At 40.6% G+C, this 14,458-nt stretch overlaps 1 protein-coding gene across 2 annotated transcripts in view; it reads left to right on the top strand.

Annotated features, from left to right (window-relative positions):
• Positions 1-3,854, top strand: part of Pot1 (protection of telomeres 1) — a 65,697-nt gene extending 61,843 nt beyond the window's left edge. For both annotated transcript variants that reach the window (XM_055608184.1, XM_055608183.1), the window contains exons 17-18: positions 1,273-1,378; positions 2,693-3,854. In XM_055608184.1, coding sequence (XP_055464159.1) covers positions 1,273-1,378; positions 2,693-2,805 — 219 coding nt within the window. In that variant the 3' untranslated portion in view covers positions 2,806-3,854. The remainder of the gene's footprint in view (positions 1-1,272; positions 1,379-2,692) is intronic.
• The last annotated feature ends 10,604 nt before the right edge of the window (positions 3,855-14,458 follow it).

Below are 14,458 nucleotides of genomic sequence, written 5' to 3'. Positions count from 1 at the left end.
GCCACCTGCTGTCATCTTACTGGACTTTGTAGCCTCCATAGTCTCATCTCTGAGAAAACAGAGTGGTGTTGTTGGGTAAGCTGTAGAGAAGCCCAGAGACTGTTGTCATTTCTGATGCTCGTGGTTCTCCACTGACCAGTCCGAGAAGCCACATTTAGCTTTGATCTTTGCAAAGCTGTCCTTTCCATATAAGCAGAGACTTCGTTCCTGGGCTGTCTGCAGCAGTGTACATGGAGTCCTGGCAGTTTGGGAAGCTTAACCTCGGCGCTGATATGACTTGTCGCATGTTGTCATTCAGAACTGGCTGCCCATGTGGCTGGTGGCTCTCTTCCTGAGGTCAGGCTAATGTTGCATGTCCCAAAGTCTCCAACCTCAGGTGACACTGTTAAGTGTTCCAGAGTACCTCATAGTTCCAGGAGGCGCAGTCAAGTCACTGGCTGTCAAATGGCATGAAACACCAAAAGCTACGAGGAAGACCAGCTATTTATTGGGCTAAGAGGGCTTAGGGGTGTTTTGTTTGTTTTTGCTGGAGAGGTGGATAGGTTATTTTTGTTTTAACTTATATGAATTGGAAAACAATCCAGGTTAAGGTTAAAAGATATTTTTTTTTACCCTCTGGTTTCCACAAGTCATGCAACCACTTATTAAATGAATATTACCTGGCAGCTAATGTGTGCCTTGTATGTTGAAGATAGAATAGTTAGCAACACAAACGAAATCTCTTCTCTGAAGCCTAAATTAGAAAGGGAAGAGATGAAATGTTTGCTTTCTTAATGTTATACCCTTTCATACTTAACAGTAGATTTCCTTTCCAGGGTACAAAAGTTATCATCAGCCTTGCTTCATGATCTTACTGTGTTTGTGTGCATCTCCAAGCTGGGGTACCAGTAAAGCAGTAAATCAGATTTTAACCTAGCCCGGTATTGCAATTTATGGATTCTACAACTTTAATAGACTAGATGAATATAGTAGGTCATTTTAGCAAATTAGATGCTGAAATTCTGTACATTAAAACTTTCTCTTTTTTTAATTTATGCCTTTATTTTTATTATATAAATGTTTTCCCTACATGATGTGTCTCTGGTCCCTGTAGAGGTCATCTGATCCTGATGCAGGTTACAGGTGGCTGCAGGCCACTGTGTGGGGGCTGCGAATCTCACGTGGGTCCTTTGCTAAAGCAGCCAGTGCTCATACCTCCTGAGCTTTCTCTCCAGGTCCACAGGGATGCTTTTTCAAAGGATGAGTATTTCCTGTGTTTATCATCATTTTTAGGAGAACTTTTTCAAAATCCCAGCATCCGAAGTCCTCACAGATGACAGCCTTCAGAAGAGTCTGGAAACAGTCATGGATATGATATGTCCACCAGGAGTAAAAATTGGTAGGCAGTATGTAAAAGATGCCTCTCTTCTCCTTCCCTCTTGGAAAAACACCTAGCATGTTTCTAATGTCTAGCCTAGAAGTAAGCAACCATGAGTCCACATGACTCAGGCTGTAAAGGAGAACTATTACCCATGTTCTGATGAGGTAGTGGCTGAGGTAAATATAAATAAAGGAGTTTGAAAATATCTTAAAATACGCTGAAAGCATGACAGTTTTGGTCCCAGTACATTAGACTCTGAGTTTACACATACAGCATATACACATGGAGGCTACAGTTATACAGACGTATTCAGTTTCCACAAGAAATAGTCTTAAAAATAAAATACATTTATTTTGTTTGACTCACTGATGGGGTTTTCTTTTCCATAGAAACAGACTTCAGAACTTTGAGTTTTTATTTTGCAAAGTTCATGACCGTTAGTTATTCCTGCACAAACACCGGCTTCTCAACCTGCTCCTGTCCAGGTGATGTTCTACCAGTTATCGCTGTCACCATGTCGGGCTCTGGCCCGGGATTCTGTTTCTCTTGGGACCTGCAGCTCTAGATTGTGTTAAGAAGCTGGATTCTTCCAGGAATCCTTCTCAGTACGAACCTCTCTCTGCCTGCTTATCCCTTCCTGATGGGACTGTCAAAGGTGTTCCTGGTGAGGGTTGATCCTGCCAGCCTCTGTGTTGTAGCATCAATTCCAAGGTGGAATTCCGGCTCATCTGGAGTAAAGTTTAATTTGAGCAGCTTCATTTTTGTTTGTTTCAATTTGTGTTGCTATTGGAATTACCCATGGACAGATTTCCAAAACAAAAAGTCTCTGGGCCTGGTGACTTTTGATATACACAGCTAAATTATTTTCTAACATTCTTTACTATGTCCAGTCCCATAAGCCATGCACAGAAGTGTTTGACTTTACCCTGGCTGGCTTGAGGGCTGCACTACATGCTCTCAGACCATCCCGGGCCATCTGTTGATGTTAGAAGTGAGTCTGACCTGCTCTTAGAGTATGGAGAGGGCCAATTGCTGATGGCTCTGTGTGGCTCCATAGCTGTGTCCTGCAGGGCAGGTCACACTGATCGGAGCTATAGTTCAGGTTCCCTTTCTTTCCAGCTCATCAGGAAAAAGCCAGAGAGGCCTGTAAGCAGCCAGCACCAAAAGTGGTGTGAATGTGGCTGAGGGGTAAAGTGTGACCGACTACTGTCTTTGCTGCTGGGTCTTTTGTAAACCCAGGCACTTTCATCTGTTTGTTGGGAAACATTTAAAATTAGTCAGCATGAGCAGTTCTGTGTTGAATCTAATGGCCACGTTTCTTTTGGTCTGTAGATGCATACCCATGGCTGGAGTGTCTCATCAAGTCCTACAACGTCACCATCGGAGGAGAGCAACGAATTTGTTACCAGATTTTTGACACTATGGTTGCAGAAGATGTCAACTAGTGCTGCCATACAGTGCAGTGTGTGGGATTTTACAGTTTTAGAAAAGGTTATGACTCTCAGATTCTCAGAAGACATTTCGCTATTGTCAAAAAGTGTTATATACCCATTTTCACCATAGTTTAGTTCTTTTGTACAGAAAGATATTTTATATTTATTTATACCTACTTGTGAACATGTTAAAAATGCTTTGTTACTAATCATGTCCAGGGAGGTAGAAAATGAGGCCACATGGCTTGAAAAGGACCAGGCTTTCTTGGCTCTTATTTATAAAACTCTGGTGGCTACTTTCCATCCTGTGCTGTTTGGATTCATCTTTGTGAGAAGAATCTGTTTGGCCACCCTTCTCAAAGAAGCCTTGCTGTGCTTCCACACATGTGTATCAGGTTACCTGAGTTCTGCTTGAACGTATGCCTTAGTGAGCCTGGCTGTACTAAAGGGGGGAGGGGCCTGGGTTGCCCTAAGTAGACATGGTACAATGTTTTGTTTAGGTGCTGTTGTTGCCCATGTTAGGATAATGTATCTCTTTGAACCAAATAGTATATTTGACTTCCTGCTTCCCTCCAGAATACTCAAAAGTTATTTCATTCCATCTAACAAAGTGGTGGAATTTATGATTTTTATAAACCATATGTGTCTTAACTTTTCCAGGGTTCTTGTGTAAAATATGCCTATATTGCAGATATTGAGATGTTAACTCAACTGAATGCTCTTGTTTTTATTCAGTAGTGTTTATCAACTTACAGGGGTTTTTTAATATTTTGCACAATACATTTTGATCACCTTTTCCCCTTCTCCCTAATACTCCCTACACACCTAATTCCACACACTTTTTTTCTCTCTTTAGAAAACAAGCAGAAAAACAAAACAAACAAGCCATAATACAAAAAAAGGAAAGCACAAGAAACGCACACACATACAAAATTTATACATCAAAATCAGAAACCATAACATACGAACAAAAAGCCAGTATGGCAAACAAAACAAAACAAAAACAGAAAAAACAAAGCCGAAATAAAGCAATATGAGATAAGTCTACAAAATACCATTAACTTTGTTTTGTGTTGGCTGTTTACTTCTGGACATAGGACCTGTCCTTAAGTGTGGTTAATATACCTATTGAGATTTCACTGGTGAAAACTAAGCCTTTCTTTGGTAGTTGTTACAAATTGAAGATAGCCTCTCAGTTACGGTTGGGAGCCCATATCCATTGCCTCTGAGCACTGTGATCCCATCTGGCTTGGATCTATATTAGCCTGTACATACTGGTCCAGTTCTCTTGAGGTCATTTATGTGTCAGTCCTGTTGTGTCTACAGACCTTGTTTCCATAGTGTTGCCAGCCCCACTGGCTCTTACAACCTTTCTGCCTTCTCTTCTGTATAATTCCCTGAGCCTGGAGGGAAGAGGTTTGAGGAAAACATCCCATTTAAGGAAAAGATTCTTGTGGAAGTGGCCAACCAATGCCCTTTTTAACTAGCAGTCTGTGCCACAAGAGCGCTCCTGCCATACAGTGCCTGTCCACCGTAATCCTAAATTCTGGTTCCTGGGTGTGTTGATGCATTTCTGTTCCAAGCTCTCATCCTCCACTTTACTCTTTCCTCAGCTCTTAAGGGGCAATGCGAAAGGGCTGTTGTTGTTCAGAGTCTATTAACTCTCAGTTCACAACTTTCCTTGAGCAAATGTGCTGGAAATTACTGATGCTTAAAGGATTCGGTGTGAGATGAACATGTCCTCTGCCTTCAGCAAGCACCCAGTGTCCGGAGGAGGACTCCTGCACAGCCTTATACCGAATATGTCCTGTTGTACCTCTAGGTGTACAAAGGGAAACTTTCTCTGAACCTTGTTTCTCTTGGCTTACCTCACATTGCTGTGATTTCTTTGTTTATTGTGAGTTTTTCTCCTTTTCACTTTTGGACAAAAGTTCCATCAACACAGTGTTTAACTAGGGCAGCATATGCGTATTACCGTTAATCAGGAACAGACACTAGAAAATTTCATTTCTGGAGCAATTGGACTAGTTCATGTGCCTATGTTGGATAGCGATCCTTTATGTGGATATTGCTAGAGTCTTCCTCGTGACCTAACATTATGCAAATTTGAGTAAATATTGTATTTACAGCCTCTGATTCAGTTTTTGGTTTCTGTAACATCTGTGTAGAATCCACTGGATTGTTTTTCTTCTCCTACATTGGTATTAAGACAAAAAGAATATGTGCCTTATAAGCTGGAGTTATGCACTGCTCCTAATGTATTTGATTGGCCACTCCATGCTTTGAAAGAACTATGAATACCAGAATACTGCAACATTTTCATGTGCATACAATTTTCTAATCCATGCTCTTCTTCTGTTGTGAGCTATAAAACCAGAGAAGACCATTCAGACACATGTTTAAGCCAAAAGAAAGTATGCTAGCAACTACACTGGGTATGTGGGATCCTAATGTAGCCCAGATCCTTTCTGGGAGAAAAAAAAGCCAGCAAAAACAATTAGACAGTAGCAGAACTACAGGAGCCAAAATGCAGGGTTAGTACAGTTAGAGACTTTTCGAGAAAGATAGGCCTTGATGGATTAGATCTTTGTTTTTACTTTGGCGGGTGGTGCTGCCTTTGTGCTGAGTTTTATAGCCTGAATGAAATTTCCATCATGGCATCAGTTGTACTAAGATCTGGGAGCCTGTTACCATTGCACAGTGAATGTTGTGTTTGCACACATAGAAATATAAACTGCTGAGTCTGTGTATGTTTATGGTTTCAGGGCTAAGCACTTTGTGTTAGATAGGGGCTTATCCCTGGGAGAGGCTAATTCTGCTCTCTCAGCAGCCGTTAGTTGCCTGTAGTTCTTGGTCTAGGAGTAGGACCCCATGAGGTTTTCCTCCTTCTATGTTAGCATATCTATTTATAATTGCCATTGTTCCAGTCTTACTTATACAGCCATTTCTAGGAGAAACTCACACCACACTTCCCAGTACTCTGTGTCTTCTAATCTTTTGTGATGTTTCTGAACCTTAGATGTAGGTATTGTGGTTTGACGTATCAGCAAGGCTAATCTTTCCACGGTGTTTTGATCTCTGTATTGTGTCTACTTGTGGCCTCTTGTGGTGGTCTACATTTGCTATAAGGAGAACTGTCTTTGATGAGGGATTTTTTTTTTTATTATAACTATGCTTACCTGTGGATATAAGGACATTATTATTTTTTATTTACCTAAAATTATGTACAATGCATATAAGTCAATATATGTACATATATAAATAGTGTATGAATTTTAAAAGAAATTGTGCCTCTTGGGCTGACAGGGTTTCTCACAAGAACCATAGACTAGCAAAACCCCAGCACCAGGCGTAGGAACCCTCTTGTGAATGGTTGGTCAGAGCAGTCCAGTTGACTGCCAATACAGTGTAAACAATTGCCGTTGCCCTTGGCCGCTTCTCAGAAATCGAAGATTTCCCTGTTGCTGAAGACACCACACAGTGAAAGCAAAGGGCTCAGGGTGTTTGAATGTAACCTGAAATCCTCCCTTCTGCTTTCGAGCTTCCCTGGTACCAGAAATTATTATGCAAGCTGCCCAGAGAGGGGAAATACCATGACCACAACAGCTCTGAAAAGGGCAAGCATTGAATCGGGGCTGGTTACAGCTGCAGAGGTTTAGTCCATTGTCATGGTGGGAAGCAGAGCAGCACACAGGCAGGCACGGTGCTGGAGAAGAAGCTGAGAGTTCTGCATCTGGATCCACAGGCAACAGGAGGAAGGCTGAGCCACACTGGCTGTAGGTTGAACACAGGAGACCTCAAAGCCCATCCCACAGTGACACACTTCCTCCCACCAAGCCACACCTCCTAATAGTGTCACTCCCTATGGGCTAAGCACGAGGCTGTGGGGGACCACCCTTAGTCAAACAACCACACCTAGCCAGAGATGCTCATGGTTAATAGAAATGATGTATACATTGAGAGCTTTAAACAAAACAATGTGAAGTTATTCACTGACCTAGCTGTGATCCCACAGGAAATCATTTTAGTTTGGTCTATAGTTTTCCAGATTCTTAAGAACATGTGTGTATGCTTTTGAAAATAGAATTACGTTGTGGATACAGTACCATAATTTTTCTTTTTTTACCTTATATTCTCATGTCCATGTTCAGAGAGGGAGAAGCCCGTTGCTCAATTTCCAAACACAAGTAACTTCAGTTGGGAATTCTGTAATTTTTTTTTTTTTTTTTGATGTCTGCTGTGGTTTCTCCCAAATGTCTTATTTTTCACTACCTTTGGAATTTTGAATTTTTATAAGAACCCATCCTTATTTCTGGGTTGTTAATCCTATAACTTTGTAGTTAAAGTTATTTTTTAATTACTGTTTTAATCTGCCTTTTGTCTTTTTTTCTCTGTAAATCTAGAGACCCTGGCCTGAAGCACCAAATCCTCTATAGGGCTTTAGGTGATGACTATTTTGGAGACTTGCCTGATACAGAATAGAACTTCTGTGGCACTGTTTTCTACAGATACTTTTTGTTCTTTGACATATCCATGGGGAGAGAGATGTAATAAAGGGAAGGACACCTGTGTGGTTTTGCTAGGAATTTTGAGCTTGATTAAGGCTATGAAGACTCACCACAAACTCCTAGAATATCATTTTTGGAAAATAAAAGATAAGTTCCTGTGCTGGTGCCTTGGGATCTCTAGATGGTTCATTATCTATTCTAGGTGGCTTATAAGCTATCTCATTCATCAGGAAAATGTGGATTTCACCCATTAGTAAAATCTGGAAAAAGCAGTCTGTCTTTGGGAACTTCTGAGCACTCATGTGTAACATTATATCTACACTGAGGTCAGGAAATCATTCCGGGAGGCTGCGTATTATTCTTCTCTCCAATACTGTGATTAGAAGTCTTAGGAAATGTGAGATGAGTGAGAGTTTCAAAGTGGCGATCTTCTTACAAGGAGATACCGTCTCTTCCAGGGAAATGTGCATTGGACGTTTTGCAAAGTTGCTGTGATAGTGGTAAGGGTCAAGAATCAGCTCTCCAGACACTCAGGTCAGTGGCTCTGCTGCTTTTAAACTGCGGAAACATCTTAAAGAAGGTCTGCTTGTGTTTTGTACTTGGAATGTGGATCACAAAGTCACACAAGGAGAGGAAGAAGAGGAAGAAGGTGTGTAAAAGTGCTCGTGTAGAGAAACTTACTCTGATTTGATGCCTTAGGTGTGCTGTGTTGTCATTTACCTGACCATCGCCAGATAAGGCTGCTTATAGATTGTGTGGATTTCCTTTAGTTTATCTAATTGTTAAGAGTATTTTAAAGAGTTGCATCTGTTAAAACCTTAACCTCCCTGTCATCTAATAACAAATATTCACATATTGTTGCAGTTTTTACAGGCATCTGAATTTGTATATATTTTTTCACAATAACTTTTTCTTTCATCTAAATCAAATGAGTTTCCAGAGAAAAATCAACATAGACTCTTACTTTTCAGCTCAATTTTGACTTCCATTTAGAAGGCAGTTTTAAAATTTGGTATTTTGCCACACTTAGCTCCTTTACAAGTAATTCTCTGTCCCAAGCTTCCATGACAATTATTAAATGTACGCATATGTAGCTAATACCAGTTTCTTGGAACATTGCAGGGAACATAAAACTTTGGGGTGTTTGTTGAAAGTCACAACCCAAACTTTCAAGCAGTAGGATTGTAGGCATTTATCATTCCAACTCCACGGTAAGACTATTTAAAATCAAAATTATTAACTTGTGGATTCAGGTGAAAACATAGTTTGCAGTAGAAAGACATTGTAGTGGGGTTTTAGAGAGGAAGTCCTAAGTGTTTATCCCTTATTAGGTAAGACTGTACAAAAGTAAATTTGTCCTCAAATGTTGAAATCACTGATACATATTTCTACAGAATGACCAAAGCATAAATGAAGGTTAAGATAAAAAATACAATGTGCAAAATTGTTATTTCAAAGGTCAGCTCATACATTTATATTCAGTTATTACTCATACAGGATGTACCTGAAAATGACTTGACACAGTTTGTGAGAAAAGACAAGTAGGGGACTAGGCTTCAGAGAAAAGGACAAGAATGAGGCCAGGAATGGTGTCACATTCCTGTAATCCCAGAATTTGGGAAGTGGGGACAGGATCAACAGTTGAAGGCCAGCACTGGATAGATGGCAATTTTGAAGTGTCTTTGCTCCTAGGTCTGGAAACAAAAGTAAAAGAAAAAAGGAAATAGGTAAAGAAAATATATAACATATAAAGAGGGCTAGGCAAACAATGCACAGTCTGAGGAATACTAGCAGGGTTAAAGTTTGCATGTGCGATTATATTCTTTTTTAATTTATATTTATTTTCTGTCCAGTAGCTCCCTATCTCCCTCCTTGCCTCTCAATCCCACCCTCTACTCGTGTCCCTCCCCCAAGTCCACTGATAGGGAAGGTCCTCCTCCCATTCCCTCTGATCTGAGTCAGTCTATCAGATCTCATCAGGAGTGGCTGCATTGTCTTCCTCTGTGGCCTGGTAGGGCTGCTCCCCTCTCAGGGGGAGGTGATCAAAGAGCATGCCAATCATTTCCTGTCAGAGACAGTCCCTCTCCCCATTATTATGGAACCCACTTGGACACTGAACTGCCATAGGCTACCTCTGTGCAGGGGTTCCAGGCCATCTTCATGAGTGGTCCTTGGCTGGAGTAATCAGTCTCAGAAAAGACCCCTGTGCCCAAACGTTTTTGGATCTGTTTCTCTCCTTGTGGAGCTCCTGTCCTCTCCCACTTCTTTCATAAGATTCACTACAGTCTACCCAAAGTTTGGCTATGAGACTCAGCATCTGCCTCAACCTGCAGGGGCCTTTCAGAGGCCCTCTGTGGTAGACTCCTGTCTGTTCCCTGTTTTCTCCCTCTTCCGATGTCCATCCTCTTTGCCTTTCTGAATGGAGATTGAGCATCTTAGCCAGAGTCTCCTTGACTAGCTTCCTTAGGTGTACAGATTTTAGGATGTTTATCCTATATTATATGTCTAGTATCCACTTAAGAGTGAATATATACCCTGTGTGTCTTTCTGCTTCTTGGATACCTCACTCAGGATGATCTTTTCCAGTTCCCACCATTTACCTGCAAATTTCATTATTTCCTTGTTTTTAATTGCTGAGTAATATTTCATTGTGTAGATGTACCACAATTTCTGTATCCATTCCTCAACTGAGAGGCATCTGGGCTGTTTCCAGCTTCTGGCCACAAATAAAGCTGCTACAAACATGGTTGAGCAAATTCCTTGTTGTATACTTGAGTGTCTTTTGGATATATGCCTAGTAGTAATATAGCTGGATCTTGAGGAAGCACTATTCCTAATTGTCTGAGAAAGCAACAGATTGATTTCCAAAGTGGTTGTACAAGTTTACATTCCTACCAGCAGTGGAGGAGGGTTCCCCTTTCTCCACAACCTCTCCAGCATGTGTTGTCACTTGAGTTCTTGATCTTAGCCATTCTGGGTGTAAGGTGAAATCTCAGGGTCATTTTGATTTGCATTTTCCTGATGACTAAGGACGTTGAACATTTCTTTAAGTGTTCCCCTGCCTTTCCATATTCCTCTACAGAGAATTCTGTTTAGCTCTGTACCCCATTTTTTTAAGTTGGATTACATGATTTGTTGCTTTTTAACTTCTTGAGTTCTTTATATATACTGGATATTAGCCCTCTGTCAGATATAGGGTTTGTGAAGATCCTTTCCCAATCTGTTTTGTTTTGAAGACAGTGTCCTTTGCGTTACAGAAGCTGGTTATATTCTTATTGAGTAAAATACATTGATATATGTTAGGCTATGTAAAACTTTATATTAGTCTCACTAGTGAAAAAGTAGATTTACATAATCTATGTAGCAGAATGATTTGTGTTATCAAGAGTAGTTAAAGTGCAGAAATTTAAATTTAAGAATTATAAAATAGTTCTGAAGATGATACTAGGTCTACATAATTAAAACTATCGTAAGCAGTAATAAGTCACTGTCAGAGTCATGAGATTTTTTTTAAAACTGGAGGAGCTGTTCCCTACTGACAGGAATGATCTTGAGCAGACTGCCTCATGTCCCTTTTCCTCCTTGAGTGGAGATGCTGGGTCCTTTGCGTGCCATGCTTCATGTCAGGGAGGGTGTGGATTTTAATAAGTCATTGTCATTCAGACTGTGCTTTCCAGTCTTACTTCCATGGAGATGTTTCTTTGGCTTGAAGTTAAACAGGCTTCATAAAGTTGCCAGCTGTGAGTGCTTGGAAAGAAATTAATCTATAGCAAATTCACTAAGCTCCACATTCACAAACATTGGGCCTAGTCACCCTGCCTCCCTTTTTTCCTATACATTCCACATTCAGTCCATTAGAAGAAGAAGAATACACTATCTGTTAAGAGCTAGCCACAGCCAGTTATGGTGCACACCTTTAATCCCAGCATTCTGGAAGGCAGAGGCCAGCAGATCTCTGTGAGTCCAGGACAGCCAAAGCTACAAAGGGAAACCCTATCTTGAAACCAAACAAAAAAATAAAAATAATTAAAAAAAAAAAAGAGCCACAATTCTGCATTTCCTTTTCCCCTACTACTGTGCTGCCATGCTAGACTAACATCTTGTCTTGCCTAGACTGCCTGCCACCATAGTTTCCTCACAGGACTCCCACTGCAGCCAGGTAATTTGTTAAAATACCAAGCAGATATCTGTATTTTCTACTCTCATGTAGTGACACCATAGTGGCCTTCACCAACTAATGTCTGCTTATCCCTTTCTGTGCCTCTGGTACCTTGTATTGTCATGGTTCTCTTATCTAAACACTGCTCTTTGTTTCTTCAGCACACCTTGCAAAGAAAGTCTCCCCCAGGGACGTGGTACTTAAAGTTCCAGGGTTTACTCCCTAACATCCTCAGTACTACAGTAACTGTCCGATTAGCTTACTGATAGAAAGTCTACCCTGACCTGCCACACACATACCTTCCAGCATATATTTCTCTTTTGCACTTATCTACTGACTCATTAACTGTTGACTTTCCCAATTCTGTTCTCCTTTCCCAACAGAATATGATTACCTGAGAAGTCAGAACTTAGCTCTGTTCGCTGCTCAGGACCCAGAGTTTAGAAGTTGTTGACATGTTATGGCTGTTCTCTAATGACCCTAATAGGAAAAGATCCTACCCCATCAGAGAGGCCTGGCCTCAAATCAGAGCACTAGCCTGTATTAGCGACAACACTGATTTAAACCAGTTCTTAATTAAAAGCCAGATATGTGCCTTCAAATCTTAATCCTGTCCTCTGATAAAAGGCTTCAGTGGTGCTACAGTTATTGTTACTGTCTTACATTGCATTTAATTCTATGTCTTTTTAATGCCTCAACATATTTCTAAGCCTTTCTACAGCAGTGACAAAAGGAAATAGCTGCACACTCAGCTAATTTGAGGACCATCCTAGCCAGGATATTACACACAGGAATGAAAGAAGAGAATCCGTGAACTAAATGACATTACATGGATGATTTTCTTTTCTATTTCAAAATATTCTTAATACCTCATTTCTATCATGAAAAACAAACAAACAAATCCCAGGTGGCAGAAACTCGTATACTAATAAGTCTGATATTTAAGAGGGACTAGTGTGGCTACGGTCACCACTGAGGGGGCATCCGAGAATAGAAACTATTTATTTATTGGGAATTAAAGATCAACTCTAAGAAAGATGGAGTAGCAACTTACTTGCAAATTTAAGGTATGTGTACCTGTGTTGTATGGATATGAAGCATCCTCTACCCCCTCAAAAAGCCGTTGTTAATGATATGATTGACAGTTGATGGGCTTTGGGAAAGTGATTGATAAGGAGTCTGATCAAATAACAGATTAACTTATTGCTGAATTCATCATTGGATGGATTATTGGGAGGTGGCTGACACTGAGTAGTGTGGCCAGAGTAGACAAATACAGTCTCTTGAATCATGCACTCGTGGGTGGTTCTTTTCCCTTGCTTCTTTCACAGTCTCTAGGCTTCTTCAACAACAGTACCTAACAAGAACATTTTCTGGCCATTCGGTCTGCCTTGTACCTTAATGTTATTTAGACAGCCAACAATGAGCAAAAATGAGACACTAAGCCAGAATAGATCTAGCCTCTTTGAAGATGTTGGCTTAGGAATCTCATCATAGTGACTAAAAGCTATCTAAGATGTGTTTTTACATTAAACAAGCAGATTTCGTTGAAATTTTTTTATTTTTTTTATTTTTAATATTAAGTACAGTTTATTAACTTTGTATTCCAAATGTATCCCGCTCCCTCATTCCCTCCCTCATCTCCCTGCTCTTTTCCGAGTCCACTGATAGGGGAGGCCCTCCTCCTCTTTCATCTGACCCTGTTTTATCAGGTATCTTCAAGACTGGCTGCAAAGTCCTCCTCTATGGCCTAGCAGGGCTGCTCCTCCCTCGGGGCAGGGGGGGGGGTGTCAAAGAGCCAGCCATTGAGTTCCTGTCAGAAGTAGTCCCTGTTCCCCTTACTAGGGTACCCACTTGGATACTGAGCTAGCAGGGGCTACATCTGGGCAGAGGTTCCAAGTTACATCCATACATGGTCCTTGGTTGGAGAAACAGTCCCATAAAAGACGGATATATTTGTTTCTTGTGGAGCTCCTGTCCTCTCCAGTTCATACTAACTCACCCTTCTTTCATATGATTCCCTGCACTCTGCCGGAGGTTTGGTTATGAGTCTCAGTATCTGCTTTGATACACTGCTAGGTAGAGTCTTTCAGAGGCCCTCTGTGGTAGGCTCCTGTCTCCTACATCCAATGTCCACTGCATTTGTCTTTCTAAGTGAGGGCTGATCATCGTGCCCTGGGCCCTCTTTCTTGTTTATCTTCTCTACGTGTATAGATTTCAGTATGTTTATCATATCTTACAGGTCTATATAAGTCAGTATATACCATGTGTGTCTTTCTCCTTCTGGGATACCTCACTCAGAATGATCTTTTCTAGATCCCACCATTTGACTGCAAATTTCATGATTTCCTTGTTGTTAATTGCTGAGTAGTATTCCATTGTGTAAAATTACCACAATTTCTGTATCCATTCCTCCATTGATGGACATCTTGATTGTTTCCAGGTTCTGGCTATTACAAATAAAGCTGCTACAAACATGGTTGAGCAAGTTCCTTGTTGTGTACTTGAGTGTATTATGGATATATGCATAGGAGTGGTATAGCTGGATCTTGAGGAAGCACTATTCCTAATTGTCTGAGAAAGCAACAGATTGATTTCCAAAGTGGTTGTACCAGTTTATATTCCCACCAGCATTGGAGGATGGTTCCCCTTTCTCCACAACCTTTCCAGCATATGTTGTCATTTGAGTTTTTTATCTTAGCCATTCTGATAGGTGTCAGGTGAAATCTCAGGGTCGTTTTGATTTTCATCTCCCTGATGGCTAAGGATGCTGAGCATTTCTTTAAGTGTTTTTCTGCCATTCTACAATCTTCTACAGAGAGTTCCCTGTTTAGCTTTATAAGAAAAGTATGTGGGGATCATTTGAGTTTTTTGTTGTTTTTGTTTTGTTTTGTTTTTTCACAACAAGATTCATCTTATAGAGCTTCACTTTGATGGCTCTACTACTTATATTTATTTCAGATCAAAATTTGTTGTTCTTTATAAAGATAGAGGCAGT

Source organism: Psammomys obesus, unplaced genomic scaffold (assembly GCF_907164565.1).
Source record: "Psammomys obesus unplaced genomic scaffold, mPsaObe1.curated_primary_1811, whole genome shotgun sequence".
In the NCBI taxonomy this organism is placed as follows: domain Eukaryota; kingdom Metazoa; phylum Chordata; class Mammalia; order Rodentia; family Muridae; genus Psammomys; species Psammomys obesus.
Note: the sequence above shows the minus strand (reverse complement) of the source record. Positions and strands in the feature narration are given on the sequence as shown.